The following is an 18,851-nucleotide window of genomic DNA, read 5'->3' as shown; positions in this document are numbered from 1 at the left end:
ATAAAGCATTGCATCAGTTCCTTAATTAATTACTGAGAGAGGTGGATACATATAATATTTAACAAACACAAATGAGTTGCAATATCATAGATACTTTAATTTTATTGACATTGTTACAAACACAGGGAAAAAGTTAATCACAAACCGGAGTAAACATCCTGGTTCTTGAATTGTTGCATTTGCATCTGCATCTGCATCTGCATACTGATGCAACTGTTAATGGAGTTCCTCAGCTCAGATATTTCGCGAAAGAGTTGACCCATTTGCCCTCTCATATCATACAAGAAATCCATTTCCTACAAGTGACAACAATAACATGTCATCCATCATCAAGAAGAGATTTAACTACTAACCCTAATTCAATTAATTAATAATAACTAACTAACTATGCAAGATTGAAGACTCACAATTGAAGATGGAGTTGAGGAGGATGAAGAGAATTGGCGCCTATGCTGACAAGAACACTCCGATTGAGGAGGCGGTGGTTGAGGTTGTGATGATATATATGTAACCCTATCATACTCATCGCCGGTTAATTCACCGTCTTTGTAACTCCATGAACTCACAGGGGAAGGTGTATGAAGCGTTGGCGAAGAGTTACTTGAACAATCACTCGATTCATGATCCAAATCATGGTTAATGATACCTGTTCCCTTTCCTTCTTGATGATTATTTATCCTCTTCTCTTCTTCATTACCTCTCGCTTCCTCGTCTCTGCCACTTTCTTGAGGACTGCCACTCGAATTCAGGCGCTGTTTGAAAAACTCCATTAATCGACGGTGCCTTCTCTCTTCATAGTCATCGTCGTCACCGTCGTCACCCTGAAGTGTTCGTGATATCGATCCAGTTCGAGACATCATTAATCTATCTATCTTCTCGCGGAACTCGGCGGTAGAAAGGAATGTGGAAACTGTTTTTCTGCAAACATACACAAGGTACTTGAATGCATTAATATCATTGAATTGAAAATAGTGATGAATTTCATAGTTTAATTATGTGTACCTTTGAAGGAGATTGCGGATTTCGTCATTGTCCGAACCATAGCCAAGCATCTCCCTGTACCATTCTTGACGACGTTCTTCCCAGTAGCTTCTAGGTCGAGAAATAGGACTGATCCAATCATAACTACTATCTTCATCATAGGTTTGGTCATCGATCTCTTCCTCTTCCTCTTCGATTTCATCGTAACAGTTTTCGGTACACTGCTGCTGTTTAATTCCATTCTCCTTTTCTGATGTATGATTGTGACAAGCTTCAGTAGTATTAGCAGTACTGGAATATTTCTGTTCACTTGTCTCTATGTTATGATCAGATTTATTTGCATTTGAATCAATCATTGGTGAAGGCGTGATAGTAATTTCTTTTGTAACTTCATCATCATCATTTTGAGAATCCAATCTCTGTCCTTGGAATGTGAGATATGAACTTGAATGATCTAATTCCTTGTTATTGGAACTAGTCTGCATGATTGCGTTCTGTTTAGGTTCTGTCATGTTATTTGATACATTTCTCTGAGTCATTCCTGGATCTGAAACTATTGTTGGGGCTGGAGATTTATGCTTAATTCCTGTGCCAAATCTTTCCCTGCATTTTCATTTGAAACAATTACAATTATAGAGTTCAATTATGGATCTCACGATGTTCATGAATGCAACAAAATATCAAAACATTTGGTAAGGGATTGTCATACCTTATCTCCTTAATTGCATATCCTTGTGGTTGGTTGTTCTTGTTCATCTTAGATATTGCTGATTGATCAAAAGCTTCTGCTACTCCGCGTTGTAACAATCTTAGTTTCAGCACTGACTGCATTCATAGTAGTTCAAGAAAACAAATTGCAATGGAAAAATCATAACACTGTCCTGCTTCTTTTGCAATAAAATCAAGTACCAAACGAACAATAAACAATGGAACGATACTCTTTTTTGGTTTTTTAGATATACCTGAATGCGACCTCTTTGTGTGAACTTGGAAACTGGAGCCCTCAATGCAAGGTCCTTAAGCTCTCTATAGCGATCATTCTCAAACTGCAACAACAAATCACTGAATGCGCGGCGTCCCCTAATGCGCGGGCTACCTGGGACCGGAGATACTGGAGCCTGAGCCTGAGCCTGGGCCTGAACCTGAGCCTGAGCCTCATTGTTGTAATGGTGGAGCCTTTTCTCCCATATCCGAACAAGAGAAGAAGCCGCGAGGTGCGAGATATCAGCTACAGATGAGGAGTCATCAGCAGGAGCACAAGATTTGGAGGACCTCAAAACAAAACTTGAACACCTTAGAGGATTCTCCTTATGATTATCATGATGATGATTATTATGATGATGGTCCTTAACTGTTGCTGAGTGCCTTGGGCTCATCAGCGCAGACAGCGAAGAATCTTCTTTTTCATTGACTGAAACATGATTCTTTTTTAAGAAACCAAGAGTTCCAAGGTTGTTCCTAGAAACTCTTGAGACCCAAGAATCATCAAGATTGTCCTGTTCAAAGTTCTTGATGTGCTCATGGCATGCAGCACCAGGAGAAACACAACCAAATTGAAAAGGAGCAGCAAATTGAACTTGCGATGATGCCATCTTTTTGTCTTAGCCTTACCCCTTTGATCCTTATTTAAACCTTCAAACAAAGATGAAGCAAGGATCAAAAGGCTATATTAATTTGTCTCTATAAGAAAGAGAGGTAATCCATTGTAATAATATTGAAAGTATAGACGTATTTATTTCAATCTCTTCAGTATAAAAGATTTCTTAAAACTCTGAATGGCTTGAATCAGAGAGAACAAAGGTATTAGAGTATATAGAGTAATGGAGAATTGATGTTTCTTCCACAACATCATATAGGGGTTAAGGGTTAAATTTAGAGCTGGGTGTAACTCATTCTTGTTTACTATGGTTATATTTAGTATGCATCACGGGGTATGAGCTAAGAGAGAGAAATTAGAGAGGAAAAAACCAAGATTCGTTTCTAATTTGTTTGTTTTTTACTTTGATCATTGTTGTAACTTGTGCATCTTTTGCCTAAAATTAGAGGAAATGCTGGCGGACAGTTATTTGCATATATGTTGGTTTGAACTTTGAACGAACACCCTATTATTAGTTTGTCAGACTCTGTTTTTGAGATTTTGGGATGGTTTGTAGGTAGGTCTAGTATTTGCTTCTTTTTTTTTGGGTGAGATAAAGAGAAATAATTTTAAGGGATATGAATCATATGATTAGTGAAAGTTTGAAAGATATTTTACATTGTCAATAATAAAATAAACGTATTTTGTGTCTGTATCACCTTTTATTTTTAGTAGTTACAGAAAAGTTAATTTCATATAATGACATGAAAAATACATTGATATTTCTTAGTGGTGAAAACTCAAGTGAAGTCGACTTCACGTGAAATTGATATCTGAGAGTCGTTATATAAAAATTTAGTCAAATCAGTTAAATTATCTAACGGCTCTCAAATATCAACTTCACGTAAAGTCGACTGTATCTGAGTTTCCACCATTCTTAGTATATTGGAAAAAAATGCTAACAATGTGATATGATCAATTCTAAAAATAAAAAAGAAAACTATTATTTAAAAAAGTTTAAGAAATCAATATATATATATATATATATATATATATATATATATATATATATATATATATATATATTAAACTGTCTATGATGCAGAATTTTGAGTTTTCTCTCTTAAACATTTATTATCAATTAGCTTTTTTTTTTCCTCCTTTTTTTTATATTTTTTATTTTTCCTTCTTCTACTATATATTTATAAGTTGTTTGTTTTTTAATCTCCAAATAACAATTCGGTTTAAAAAGATAAAAAATAGTTAAAATTTGTCTTATTTAATATTTATTAATTATAACAACAATTAATAAATATTCAATAAGACAATTTTATTCTGTTTTAGTTAATTTGTTATTATCTCTTAAATATTATTAATAATAATCTCAACATGCGTTTGTGTTTCTAAAATAAAAAGTATTTCCTTCTCAAAATAATATTTATTTTATTTTTTGATTTGTTCTTTTGTATTACCAAAAAAGAAAAACAGAAAATAATCAATTTTTACAATTTTTTGAGAAATTGATAGGAACTTGCTTCTATTAAAAGCAAAAATAGTTAAAGAAAGAAATAATAACATTGACGTTATAAATTTATCTCCATATATTTTTATAAAAAATATAAAACCACTATACAAATTTTTATTTATCTCTTAACCCCCCTGATGTGAAATTGTGCAGAACTATTGGATTGACTCGTGTATACACAAGTATATGTGAATATTGCAAAATGTGTTATACATACAAAAATAAAATATTTTTAATTAAAATATCATTAAAACGATAATATAGTTAGTTTTTCTACTAAAAATTATGTAATTATGTCATTCTATACTAATATAGTCATGTATAATAAAATAATTATACTTTTTCTATTTGAAAAATAGTCATGATATGCAAAATAATTTTTTTTATTCAGAATCATAATTATAATTCTATAAAAGAAATACTTATATATTTATTATATTAAAAATTAGTTTTAATAAGTATATTCAAGTATAAAATATTTTTTAACTTTAAAAAAAAATACTTCTCTCATCATCAAAACAAATGAGAGCAGACAAATCGCTCTCAAGACAACAACAAAAATAGTTTTTTTTTTAAATAACTAACAAATAATAATTATATAAAAAGTAAAAATTTATATGTATCGATGTTCGGGTAAAATTAATATTTAAAAATGATTAAATTATTTTTTGGTGACTAAAAATGATTAAATAATTTAATAAATTTAATTTAATTTTTAATTATTAATTTTACGTAAAAATCAGAAATGAATATATATCGGATCGAATCAGATATAGCTAAAAGTTTTATTCGATTCGCACTAACATTATCGGATAATTTAGATTTAATATCAGCAGTTTTTAAGTTTGGATTCCATGGGCACATTTGCATATCGGATATCGGATATATCCGCAAAACATACAAATATTTTTAAAAGCTTATTTTTATTAAAAAATATCAATAAAATTTAGAGAAAATCTAAATCAGCCCCTGACAATTATCTCGAAAGACAACGAGGCCCCTGACAAAAAAAAAACCGCAACTCGGCCCCTGACAAAAAAAAACCAACCCGACCCCTGACAATTATCTCGAAAGGACAACGAAGCCCCTGTGCCAAAAAAAATTAATGTCATTTTTTTGGCACAGGGGCTAATCAATCCCAAAAAAAATTATCAGGGGCCGGATTGGGTGTTTTTTTTTTCTTGGGGGCCTCGTCGTCCTTTCGAGATAATTGTCAGGGGTCGGATGAGATATTCACTCTAAAATTTATTTTTTCTATTTTTTAAATATATTTATTCTTAAAATAATATTAAACATATATTTTTGATATAATAAATTAAAATAATATAACATATGTGATAATTATTAGTTGAAAAAAATATAAAAAATATTTATTTATTTATTTTTTATTTTTATTAGTGATATATAAATACCTCTCCAAAATTCACAATCTAATTTTATTAGTGTGTAAATTAAATATAATTCAATAACTTTATAGATCAAATCTGTATCTACACGTAAACACCACAGATATACAAATCAGATCCATAAACACCCAAGTGAAAACAATTACCCAAAGCCTTCCTCTATCTAAAATAAAGTATGTGATTTAACATAAGTAAGAGTGCATTAAAATTGAATTTTTTTTCTAATTAAAAAAAAAGTGGTAATAATATAGAGTGGCCAAGAATAAGAAAGGCAAAGAAAAGGGAAGTAGAGAAGAGAGTAGTGACAGAGAAAGAGAAGAAGAATGCCGCTAAGCTCGACGGCGATCGGAGCCCTATTGGGTTTGGGCACTCAGATGTACTCCAATGCCCTCCGCAAACTCCCTTACATGCGCCGTATTAACATTCTCCTCTCTCTTTTCCTCTAAAACCTTCTCTCTCTAGAAAATTCCCTTTTTCACTGACTCTGTTGTTGTTGTTGTTGTAGATCCATGGGAGCACGTGTTGGGAATGGGGCTGGGCGTTTTGTTTGTAGATCAGCTCTTCAAGTGGGAGGCCAAGGTCGAACAAGACCTCGATAAGATGCTCGAGAAGGCCAAGGCCGCTAACGAAAGACGTTATATTGGTATTTTAATCTCTTCCAATTATCATTCAATTCAATTTAGGGTTTTCCCCTCTTTTTCTTCATTCCGCCAACCTGAATTTATACACCATTTGTGTTTTCAATTTCGTTGCGTTGTTTCTTTCTCTTGATTGTATTTTCTCTTCTATTTTTTATTTTATTTTAAATTATATTTGTGTTTGTTGTTTGGGTTGAATTTGTGGGAACTAGTGGCGCTGTTTCTAGGGGATTTGTAAATTGAAGTGATAATGATTGCTGTTTGGATTGATGCTGTGTGACTGGAAAAGGGAACTCCAACTATTTCAAGGCAATGGGGTGGAGAGGGTCACAGATAGGAACCCTAAACCCCCCTTTCACACCATAATCTTTAGTCTCTTTAATTTATTATTTTCTCTTTTGGTTTGAGTAAATTTCCACAGTTTTGAGCTTGGGTTAGTGATTAGGTAAAGACTTAAAGGATTTGATCTCTTTAGTACTGCAACTAACCACTTTGGGGGTGTCTTAGCGGGTATGGAATGTTGAGTAAAGTCTTATTGGAATCTGGATAAAATTTTGAAATCATCCTAATGAATCAGCCTCCTGATCCTCTTGGTACCGAATGAAGAAAATATGAAATGGTTTTTGGATTCTGTTACTCTTGAAGATGTTAAATCCTTTTAGTTAACTAATGTAGGAATAATGTTTTGTATACTACTACGCTAACTTCTACCGGGGAAGAAATTTTTGTTTTAGATACACTAATCAATAAAATTGATGAAGTAGCAATTAATGCAAAAACAGCCAATTGGAAAGCTATAGTCATGTTTCTAATCCTCTTGAAAACCGGTATAGTTCACAACACGAACTATCAAGGGTTCGAATCCCTCTCTCTCCTTTTGTTTTTGCTCGACGAAAGTATTCTTTTTCTTTTATTGGTTTTGGTTGGTTCGGTTACCTCAGTGCAGTGTGGCAATTTATAAAGATAGTTAAACCAAAATCTAAAACTTGCATGGCTAATGCTGCATGATTTTTTTCATTATGGAACATCAGTCATCTTTGCAAAAGAATCTGATTACCCTAGGGATATGGTAGCTTGAATATTGTGGAGTTTCTTTTGTAATAGATCCTGGATGCAACATTAGGACACAACAGGAAAGCAAGATACTTTGAACATGTGGTTGTTTCAATCATGGAGAAAATCTGGAGAGTGAAGAATACTCTCACTGGTTTATCTAGTTCGTCTGAAGTTTTAGAGAACTGATTAATTCAGCAAGAAATTCCATTCATTCGTATTGTGTAATCAATATTCTTGTACTTCTTATGATGTGTTCCGTGTTTCTGGATTGTCATTTCCTCACTGCATTTATTTCTGTGGTATTACATTGCAGATGCAGATGATGATTAGTGCAACATTAAGGTTTGCTGAGTTTTTTGTGAAGAAAATGAAGAAATGTGTTGGACCTGTTCCCTTTGTTTTATGATTTCATGTTGCTTTATTTCTAAGGCTGTTATATAGCTTTTTCATGCTGGTATACCTGTTTTGAGTAGAAGGTTTGGGAAGCAGTCAAACCTGTAAGAAGGTTTCATGAATAATAAATTCAATCGGAATAACTTTCTAAGGATCATAGTAACTGTGACTTCAGTATCTTTCATTGATGTTTTCATACCATATGCTACTGTGATTTGACTCTTGATGATCGTCTTGCTAACAAGTTTAGGGCACTTGATATGGATTTAAAAAGGAAAATATTAACTGAAATAATGTTTTAAGCTGCGTTAGATGTTCTACAATAATATGCTATTCCCAACTCACGTGACAAACCCTTTTAAGCCATAGCAACGGTTAAATTCGTAATTTTTTGAAGTTTTGGTTGGCTTGGGTTAAAAAATTCTGTTAGGTAGGAGTTGGTTAATGTCTTTGCTGTTATGGTAAACACTTGCCTTGATGTTGTTTTAACTATTAAGAAGAAAAATTGGACCACGTCGATATTGATTAATTTGCACTTCTCTTCTTTTTTGAAGCAATTGATATAACCGATGATGTTTTTCTTAGCAAAATTAATTCCATTTACTTCAATCATGCGAAGGGTATTCTGCTTTCAAGATTGATATTAGGCTGCGTAATAGAATAGTATTATGACATAATGCAAAATGTCCAATTTCCAATTTGGAATTAGCTTTTTAAATGCAACATTCTGGTTTAAGTACTAAAGTTGAGCAAAACTAAATAATTAGTAGAATTTAACGGTATGTGACCGGTTTTTGCTGGCTGTTAAATCTAGAGCCTCTAAACAATAAGGAAGGGGAAAAAAAAAAAAACAGGAAAACAAAGGGAAAAAACCCGAAGCACTAAAAGCAGTGATCCAAATCCAGAGGCATATACTCTGCATTATATTTGGAATCAAGTTTCACTTGAATTTGTACTGATCCAAATTCATCTTATCAAACTGGGCCATTCTGTTGTTGAATACATGGAGGAGAAGATCACATACTTTCCGGGAGGATGGCCTCTCCTGTGGTGTAGTTTTGGTGCACTGCAATGCTACCTCAAGCACTTGGAATGCCGCAAACTCTTCAGCAGGCAACAGAGGTTTCAGCTCAGGATCTATCACCTCCTCGCGTGCAGCGCCATGCATATCCATGTGCATCTCCACCCATCTCACCATATCCATCTCTGCTCCAAAAGTTTCATCTGTTGGCGTTTTACCACTAACAAGCTCCATAAGCACAATTCCCATGCTGTAAACATCACTCTTTTCTGTTGCACGTAGGGAGTATGCGTACTCTGAAGCAATTCAATGCTAACAAAATAAGTGATGGAAGTTAAACATAATTGAAGCAACGGTTAAATAAGTTTTTGGTTCAATACCTGGAGCCATGTAGCCGTAAGATCCTGCAAACAGAGAATTAGACTCGGTTCTGGAGTCATAATTCTCGAAGATTGCTTTTGCAAGTCCAAAATCTCCCAAGTGTGCTTCCATTTTGGAATCTAGCAATATGTTGCTGGATTTAATATCCCTGTGAATGATCTTTGGCACACAATCATGGTGGAGGTACTCCACTCCTTGAGCTAGTCCCACTGCAATTCTGAACCTTGTCTCCCAATCAAGGCTCCTCTTCACTTTGCTGGCCATAGCTGGTTTCCCATGAAGCCAATCCCATACACTCCCATTCTCCATATACTCGTATATCAACAGATTCCAAGCTGCTCCTTTGTTTGCATTATTGCCACAGTAACCTATAAGCTTCACAAGATGCCTGTGCCTTGTCCTCCCAAGTGTCTTAACTTCTCTAATGAAGCTTTTGTTCAGCAGAAAATCATCTTTCGCTGAAATCTTCTTGACAGCCACTGTATCTCCATTGGCCAATTCAGCTTTGTAGATTGTCCCTGACCCCCCTGAACCAATCTTGAATTCATCGCTTAGATTGTTTGTTGCATCCATGATATCTTCCCACCTGAAATCTCGATTTCCAGCAGGGTTGAGTTGGAACAGCGGCCTTCGCTGTGCTTGTGATGAAGAGGAGGAGTACACATAATTCGCTTCACTGTCTCTCTTAAAATGTTCTGGTTTGTTTCTGAAGAAGGCTTTGAATGCAAGTATAAATAGCGCAATTGCAACTAGAGTTGAAATGGCAGATATTACCACTACTGATGGTGCATTTAGGCCTGATTGATCTCTGCTGGAAGCATCATCACTGTTGCAGTGATCAAGAGGGCTTCCACAAAGCTGTTGGTTCCCTTCAAATGCCTCGTCCGGCCAATGAGAGAATTTCCTGTCCAATTTTCCTTGAAGGTTGTTGTAGGAGAGATCAAGCACTCCCAAGCTGCTCATGTCACCAACTTGTGGAGGGACTTCTCCAGTGAGTTGATTGTGGGAAAGATCAAGTGCTTCTAATTTTAACAGATTCCCAAGAGAAGCTGGGATTTCACCTGAGAGATTGTTGTAACTGAGGTCTAAACTGGTCTGGAGATTTTGGAGTTTTCCAATTTCTGTTGGAATCTCACCATTGAAGCTATTATTAGATAGCTGCAGCTCATAAAGCTTGCTCAACTTGCCTATTGCTGCAGGGATCGGTCCAGATAACTTATTACGGCCAAGTCTGAGAACGTTAAGGGATGCAAGATCACCAACTTCAGCTGGGAGACTAGCATTGAGAGAATTGTCATTCAGGTCAAGAACCAGCAATTTGGAACATCTGAATAAGCCTAATGGAATTGGTCCAGAAAAATTATTGAAGGAAAGGATAAGCTTCGCAAGCTGAGGCAAACTTCCAACCCAAGTTGGTATTTGGCCAGACATAGAATTATTGTGTAAATCAATGTAAGACAGTCTGTTGCATAAAGAGAGCTCATCTGGTATTGGTCCACTGAGTGCATTCCCTGAGAGGTCTAACAGTGTCAACTCATGGAGCTTTCCCAGTGTCCTTGGAACTTCACCAGAAAATCTATTGTTACCTAATCCTAGCCTCTCAAGTGAGGGTGAATTTCCTAATTGGGGAGGAATTTCACCATCAAAGGCATTGTTCGTGACATCGAAGGAAAGAAACGATCTAGAGCTACACAATGCAGTCATACTACCATTCAGTCTGTTCTTAGAAAGATTCACTCTGGTCAAGTTTGCTACATTTGTGAGTTGGTGAGGGAGGTTACCTTCAAGAGAATTATTGTAGAGCATCAACTGTTCCAATGACTTGAGGTATCCAAGTGTTGCAGGGATTCCACCTGAGAGTTGATTATCTGCTAAATCCAGAATATTCAGCTTATGACAGTTACCAAGTGTGGCAGGAATTTCACCAACAAGTCCATTCTGCCTTAGGTGAAGGAAATTCAATTCTTTCAGCCTTCCAATGGATTTTGGAATTTCACCACTGAAATTATTCCCAAAGAGATCAATCATTTGCAAGCTGGAACAGTTCCCAATCTCCATGGGTATATCCCCTGACAATTGATTATCATAAAGATACAAGATTTCCAACTCCCGAAGCATCCCAATCTCTTCAGGCAGAGGACCATGCAAATTGTTGTGGTACAATGCAAGCATCTGCAAGCTACTGAGGTTTCCAATTGAGGGAGAAACTGAACCAACCAATGTGTTGTTGTGGAGCAAGAGATCAGTTAACGAGAGCAATCCATAAATTTCAATGGGAATGGACCCATTGAGTGAGTTGTTGGACAAATCAAGTTGTTTCAGTGACTGGCATTGGCCCAATGAAGATGGAATCTCACCATGAATTCCAATATCTGACAGAAACATATGCTCCAACTTTGTTGCGTTGGAACATATGTTTGTTGGAATGACACCACTAAGATTGTTGTTGCCAGAAAGAACCAAAAAAGATAGCTCACGCATGTTCCCCAAATCTTCTGGGATTCCGCCACTGAGCTTGTTCATTGACAAGTCGAGAGTTTGAAGGTTCCCCAGTTGAGATAACGATGGTGGAATAGCACCCTCGAGTTGGTTCCCCAAGAAATTGAGGTAAACGAGTTCACTCATCTCACCGAGTTGACTCGGTATCTCCCCTGACAAGGTGTTGTTGGCGAGGTTAAGAATCTGAAGGGTCTTGAGTTGACTCAGTTCACTCGGGATTGACCCGTTGAGCTTGTTGTTAGCTGCGGTGAAGACAGTGAGGCTCGTGCAGTTTCCCAACTCGGCCGGAATCGGTCCCATTAACTCGTTGTCCTTAAGTATCAGATTCTCCATATTGCTGAGTTGGCCGAGTTGCGGTGGAATCGACCCGGTGAGTCTGCAGGTGGCCAAACCAAGGATGACCAAGTTGACGAGGTTTCCAAGAGAGGCGGGAATGATGCCCGTTAGTTCGTTGTCACCGAGTCGCATGACTCGGAGATTGGTGAGCAAGCCCAACTCAGTGGGGACATGACCTGTGAGTTGGTTAGAGAAGAGAAGCAAAGATTCCAATGAAGTGAGGTTAGAGAGATTAGGTGGAATGGGACCGTTGAGGTTGTTGGAAGAGAGATCAAGGTGGTGCAGGTTTTGTAAGAGAGCGAGTGAGTGTGATATTGACCCGGTGAGCGACGAGTCAGAAAGGTTGAGACTCACCACTTGCAATTCCGACTTAGAGTTAATGGATGATCCGCACGTTACTCCTCTCCAACTGCAATAATCTTTGTTTTCCTCTGACCAATCACTCAGAACGTTTTTTTGGTCTTGGTCGAAAGATTTCTTAACTTCCAAAAGCACTCTGAGAGTGGTTTCACTGTCCAATGATGATGAGTTTCCTATGATCATGGTGGAAGAAAACAACCACAAGAGGATCATCACAGCACATGAAACCCTCCTCATCCTGAATCAAGCTTGCAACGTAAAAGAAAAAGGGTTGTATGTGTTCTTAAGGTTTATGATGAGAGGAGGTTGATGGATGCATGGCATGCATTTGCGGAAACTAGAAAGCACTGGAATCAAGAGGAAGCTTTTAATGAAGACCACAAAGTCAAACATACAGCAGCATGGGAAATATAATGTACCAAAAAAAGAGTCCAATAAATATCGGAAACAATGCAATGGAACAGTGGTTGACTGCTGCATTAATTTTTAATAAACCATTAAATTATCAACTAATTTTGAGAACACAAAAATAGTAATAATGAAGTCAGGAAGATATGGGGTTAGAAGAAGAGGATATACAGTGGTTGGAACAGGTGAAGTGGGTTTGCTTGCAATTGCATTGCCATAAGTGTCGTAGCTCAAAAAGAAAGTGAGCAGTTCAATTTCCCTTTCTTTCCAATTCCAAATTCCAAAACTTGTTTCAAATTTGTAGCTTTTAATAATCTCTTACAAAGTCAAACAGCCTTGTCAAGTTCTCTCAACCAACGCTCACTTACAAAATCAAATAATGTATAATGGGATACTACTATACGTAGTACTGTTTTCTTGTCAATCATTTTTGGTGAGTTACCAAATCGGTGTGTCCTTATGCAGGGGTTCGTCTTTTTAATTGGTTGCACGTAATACGTAACCCATTTTGCCTACTCCAAAACCTCTGCTTTTTTTCTGTTTTTGCGACTCAATAATGTTACTCTTGTCCAAATTAATCATAAAGATATTGTTCATTAATGTTTCTTATACTCTTTTGCTTTGTTCATGTCTGTCACTCCATGCCAATCCAAAAGCTTACGAGGAATTTTTAAATTTGGTTTGGTTTCATAAGTCAAACGACATTTGTTTCTTTAATCAATCAGGATAGCTAGAGTGTGAACTTTCATTATTCCGGTTTAAATGATGGTTCAGAATACCAAGAATACAAGAAGATTCTCAGGATTTAATATTTTTGGTAAAATATATTTTTTTCTCTGAAATTCAATAAAAATTTTAAAAATATTCTTAAGTTTTATTTTGTTTCAATTTTGTCTTAGAAATTTTTTATTTACATCAAATATACTCCTGACAGTTAATTTTTCAAAAAATTTAAGACCAATTCAACAATAATTTCAAAAGAACAACCCTCAACTCAAGTAAATCAAGCATAATTTTCATGCATTATTGTTAGATTGATCTTAAATTTTTTGAAAGTTTAGTAGTCGAAAGTATATTAGATACAAATCGAAAACTTTTGGGACAAAATTGAAACAAAATAAAATTTAGGAATATTTTTAAAATTTTTACCAAATTTCAGAAACAAAAAGTATACTTTACCCTTCAATTAGCTACCAATGTTTAAAAATATAAAATAAAATATATTATTAAATTATTATATTAAAAGAATTAAATTAATTATTAAAAATGGTGCCTAAAAATAATAAAGTCGGATGTTTTTTTAATATTTTTTTTAGATTAATTAAACTTTGAAATATTAATATAACTTGATTATTCACATAAAAATATCTTTAAAAATATTAAAAAATCAGTAAAATTTATTATTTTTAATTAATATTTATTTATTAATATTTAAAAATATAAATTAAAAATATATTATTAGATTACTAAAAATAATAAATTCTAGTAATCTGGAATATTTTTCAATATCTTTATATAAAAATTATAACTGAAATATATAATATAAATATATATTATGACAAATAAATTAGTTAAATATGTCAAGTTATTTAATAATTTTCAAAAATTATTCCCGTATGAAAATATCAACATACAGTCATCTTTAATATAATACATAATCAACCATCTCTTCTAACCAAATTGGATTGGAATTTCGAATGGTGGTATTGTTACTATACGTGTATAGTAGTGAAACCGTGTTTTACTTGAAATGGAACATAATTGATCTTTCTATGGGTGGTATAGCTAACATGATCAGTATTGTGATGACACACATTAACTGCTAATTACGAATCCGCAGCAAAGAGAGTTGAAGTATGGAACATTGTTTCAATTAAATATCTTAATTGTAAAGTAGTATATTTTGTCTTTTTCTGTGGCATGGTTTAACGTCCTTTCAGCAATTCACAAGAAATTGGATGGGTGGTTTGGCTTGTTTTCGTATAATCATGGCAGTGGAATATACATTTTGGTTGGTCATAGAACACATATGATTATCTCGCTCCAAATCAAAATATTCTCCCGTGACTAGAAATTGATTTTTGTTGCATCATTTAATGGATTATATTTATGGGTCATGGGTGGATAGTTTTATGAATTTAAACATTATTGGTGTCACATACTAAGGAGAAAAATATTATACAAGGTAATGTTAAAAAAATTTTTACACGCAATTTGACTAATAATGCATGAGAACATAAATAAAATATTATTGCAATTTTGCATATTATTACATGACTTATGATCGATTCAATATAAACCAGCCGTACGTTTTAGATGCTTATCCAAGAGAATATGACAAATCCTTTCTTAAAATAAGCAATCAGAATATGATACACTATTGAAAGTTTGTTCACATAATAATATACAAACTAAGTTATTGGAAATAATTTGACCCTTCTTATTAAATATATAATTAAAAAAATATCTCAATATTTTATCCAAAATAAAGCTGGGTATTATCATCTCACCTACCAAAAGAGAACCTCATTCGCATAGCTTAATTGTGATAATACAGTAACATTATTTTAAAAATACAATATTGGTTTTAACTTGCATCGCGTAAATTAATTAAAAACGTTTTGTTATTTTGGTCATGGAAACGTTTTTGTTAAGAAGTTTTTCACAGAGAAAAGGAGTAATTTTGGTCCAACAGAGAGAGGATTTTTGTTTCCCCTTCGTATGGTGTTTGGTCACAATAGCGTTCTTAAATTGGGCTCTAATTAGCGATCTTGGTTATGATGTTCATTTTGTTTCTCTTTTAAGCCTTTTATGATTATGTTTTTTTTTTGTATTTTATGATTGTATTTACGTGAAATAAGGTTTTATTAATTAATGGGCCTTTTGGTCCTGTGTTTATTTTTTTTAGATCCTGATAACACTTTGGCGTATCACTTAGTTATTGGATTAAAATATATAGAATATAACCAAGTTGGGTTGGTCTAGTGGTTAGCTAGTCCTTAACCTGTCGAATAGGCTTATTTTTTTAATAACAATTAAATTTAAGATATAATTTAATTTTTAAAATTATAAATATAAAATAATAAATTTATGAATAATATTGATACAAAATACACATATATAATTAAAGAGATAAATGACTGAGTGGATAAAAGTATTATTATAAGATAGAAGACCCAAGTTCAAATCTTTTTAATAGCATTTTTACTAGTATAATAAAACTCTATATATATATATTTGCAGGCTTAGGCCGGTCTGACAGGCCCAACAGGCTATTTCAAAAGCATAGGCCTGGCCTTTTAAAAAATGTAGACTTTTTTAATAGCCTGAGCCTGGGCCTATTTCCTATCAGGCCAGGCCGGATCGCCTGGCCTATTTCCACCCCTAGTGTACTTCCTTATGGAAACACTTTTATTTTATATTAATAAAATAACATTTATCTTTAAAAAAATTAGAAATTTCGCATTGGAATGTTTTTATTTTTGAATTTTACAAAAATAAGATATATAAGTTTTTTCGTCACACTTTTAAAGACTTATTTATTCAAATAAAAACAATAAATATAGTTAAGATAACAGCTTATATGTCTTACTTTTATAAAGTTTAAAAACATCAATTTTATTTTATTTTTTTAAAAACAAAAATATCCAATGTGAAATTTTTTAGGAATCTATTTGAATATATACGCAAATATCTGATACGTGGGTGACGTATTATCAATATGCGAAACAAATTGTCCCGCCTTTAAAATTTAAAAAGAGTTATGCAATGTGTATACCAAAATCAACTACTAAAATCAGTCATCGGTATAAAATACATATTGAATTATAAATACACAATGAAAATAAATTAAACTACACATATATTTATACATAAATATTAATTTTAGTGGCTGATTTTCATGTAAAGATAACATTTTTTATTTAGAAAATACAGTAAAATTTAATAACGGAGTGTTACACCAAAATGTCCAAACAAATTAGCTTTGATGGTATCTACTTAAACAAAAAAAATCTCATTAGTCACTTATTTAATTTGTTATAGTCGTCTTCTTTCTGTGATATAAACCTCCATGCATATCTAAGTTACCACAAGAGAGACGTGTCCAACCATTCCCGCTTCTCATTGCTCATTCTTTTGCTCCTGTAAACCATTTCAGCCTCATCAGCACATGATGATGATGATGATGATGATAATGAACCATTCAATTTATACCTCATTGGATGACACCAACTTGGATAATCTCCTTTCCTTTGGTGCTACCAAAACCTGTCCACAATTTGAGTCCATCCTCCACAACAAGCTCAAGCAATTAGCTGCATGCAGCTCTCAAGAGGTTGCATTTTCATGATTGTCAGGGTAAATACTAAAACAATATAGTATCTTAATACAACTGGGACAGTACATCATAACTAAATAAGGTAATCATTTATTTGGGACATGATGGAAGTGAGAGGAATGAGAGGGTTTGAAGTGATTGATGATATAAAGGAAGAGTTGGAGATGCATTTTCCCAAGACAGTGTCATGTGCAGACTTCTTGACAGATGCATCAATGGAAATGCCACTGTTCAATTGGTCAGTTCCCTATGGAAGCAAACATGCATGGAATCTTCTTCATTGCCACTGAACCTGATCAATTGGTTCCCATGACCCATGAAAACATTACTTCCTTGCTTGAGTTTCTCCAATCCAAAGGCATCAATGTCCTTGACTTATTATTAACTAAATCAAAACTTTGTTACTTACACTTATATATCTATTTGAAACTACATATCAACTCTCTTTGTGATTTAGACAAAATTATACTCAATACTTATGTAATTTGTAAAATATAAAATATAATAATAAGAGAAGTTAGTATAAATATTCTGATCCTAGGACTTCTCCCATTGTTTCTGCACTAGCTTCTGTACCCTACATCTTCAAGCACCAGTTGGAGTTCTCAATGGCCAGGATGAAGGGGTCAATGGTTACTGATTGATGATTCTCTGTTATGCTTTAAGCAAACTCTTTACTTTGTACTTGTGGTCTTGTTAATCATACTTATTATTCTTTCATGTAAATTAGTGATTGAAATTGTTGCATCAAAATGTTATGCTTCTCCTCCTCTTGCTGTAGCAGTTATGACTTCAGATAATACAAACTGTGTGAATGAGTGACAGGTTGAGAAATAAATAAATAAAAAAAAAACGTTATGCAAGTGAAGTGTGAATTAAGAAGTAAAGTGGAATATAGTTCATTTTATTCAATGGCATAAAAACAAGTTAAAAAGTAGAGTGTGAATTAAGGAATATCTCTCTTTTTATTTTAAATATAAAGTCAAAATAACACATTTCCATGGTAAAAAAGCTGTGAATATATGGTCCCAACATCCTAAATTGGTGGTGCATTGTTTCTAGGATGTGCCTTCTTGGTACTGCTTAATGTAGATACCATTTTCCAATTATCAGAAAGAAGCTAAATATGTCCATGCTGATCTTGTCATCAATCCCTCCTTTCCTTTTTCATACACTTAAATACATAACTGAACCTTTTTCTTCATTTATATAAACCACAACATCTTCCCCACAACACTTAATTCACTTTCTCTTTTTATTTGTCACCTTGAGCTCCATAAAGATTCACCAATCTTTGATGATTTTTTTTAATTATAAGACAGTTCTCTTCTTTTTTGCATGGCTTGTGATGCAACATATCCTTCTTCTTCCTTGTCCACTTGCATGATCTTCTTCTTCTTCTCTTTATTCTTGGTTTCTCACTTCACTATGGCCATGTTAGAACACAGCTTCCCTACACCTTTGAGTTCTAACCAAGAGGGTGCTAAGGAGAACACCATGGTAGCTGCTTCAGCAAGAGAAGGTGGTAGAAGTAGTACACAGAGTTCTAGTAAGGTCATGGCTCTAAGAGAAAGTGGCAAAGGCCTTCAAGTGCAGGGTCCAAGGGAAGGGCGCCGGCGAGCTCCACGGCCGCCATTGCGACGGCGAAACAGGTTCTTCAATGTCAGTGAACATGAAGTTCCCAGTGGTCCAAACCCCATTTCAAATTAGTAAATTCAGTGACAGAAGAACGAAGAAACAGAAAATTATAATATTAGCTTCTAGAGTGGTTTATGGCTTATTGGCTTCAGGTTTTATATTTATTTTTTCTCCTTCCTTTTTTGTTTTTGTTTTTGTTTATATGGTTTGGGGTGAGTTTAACAAGTGTCTTGAGATAAAAGTATAAAGAGATTGAAACAGAGATACAACACTGAAGCTATGTCTTTGTTTTTA

At 34.1% G+C, this 18,851-nt stretch overlaps 3 protein-coding genes and 1 pseudogene across 3 annotated transcripts in view; 2 read left to right on the top strand and 2 right to left on the bottom strand.

The window, feature by feature from the left end:
* Positions 1 to 2,573, bottom strand: part of LOC112792445 (uncharacterized) — a 3,223-nt gene extending 650 nt beyond the window's left edge. The window contains exons 1-5 of the mRNA XM_025835687.3: positions 1,944 to 2,573; positions 1,691 to 1,806; positions 1,003 to 1,584; positions 408 to 918; positions 146 to 296 (exon numbers count right to left, since the gene is read on the bottom strand). Coding sequence (XP_025691472.1) covers positions 146 to 296; positions 408 to 918; positions 1,003 to 1,584; positions 1,691 to 1,806; positions 1,944 to 2,573 — 1,990 coding nt within the window. The remainder of the gene's footprint in view (positions 1 to 145; positions 297 to 407; positions 919 to 1,002; positions 1,585 to 1,690; positions 1,807 to 1,943) is intronic.
* Positions 2,574 to 5,571: 2,998 nt separating this feature from the next.
* On the top strand, positions 5,572 to 7,732 carry LOC112792443 (uncharacterized). The gene is made up of 3 exons (XM_025835686.3): positions 5,572 to 5,902; positions 5,994 to 6,131; positions 7,496 to 7,732. The coding sequence occupies exons 1-3, from the start codon at positions 5,812 to 5,814 to the stop codon at positions 7,510 to 7,512; spliced, it is 246 nt and encodes an 81-aa protein (XP_025691471.1). The 5' UTR covers positions 5,572 to 5,811; the 3' UTR covers positions 7,513 to 7,732.
* A 527-nt stretch (positions 7,733 to 8,259) lies between these two features.
* Positions 8,260 to 13,020, bottom strand: LOC112792442 (uncharacterized). Its single transcript, XM_025835685.3, has 2 exons — positions 8,977 to 13,020; positions 8,260 to 8,892 (listed from the first exon to the last, which is right to left on the bottom strand). Exons 1-2 carry the CDS (start codon positions 12,407 to 12,409, stop codon positions 8,516 to 8,518), a joined length of 3,810 nt encoding a protein of 1,269 aa, XP_025691470.1. The 5' UTR covers positions 12,410 to 13,020; the 3' UTR covers positions 8,260 to 8,515.
* Positions 12,727 to 17,741, top strand: LOC112783861 (peroxidase 7-like; annotated as a pseudogene).
* Positions 17,742 to 18,851: the final 1,110 nt, after the last annotated feature.

Source organism: Arachis hypogaea, chromosome 13 (genome assembly GCF_003086295.3).
Source record: "Arachis hypogaea cultivar Tifrunner chromosome 13, arahy.Tifrunner.gnm2.J5K5, whole genome shotgun sequence".
NCBI lineage: Eukaryota > Viridiplantae > Streptophyta > Magnoliopsida > Fabales > Fabaceae > Arachis > Arachis hypogaea.
This window is presented reverse-complemented; position numbering and strand designations above follow the sequence as displayed.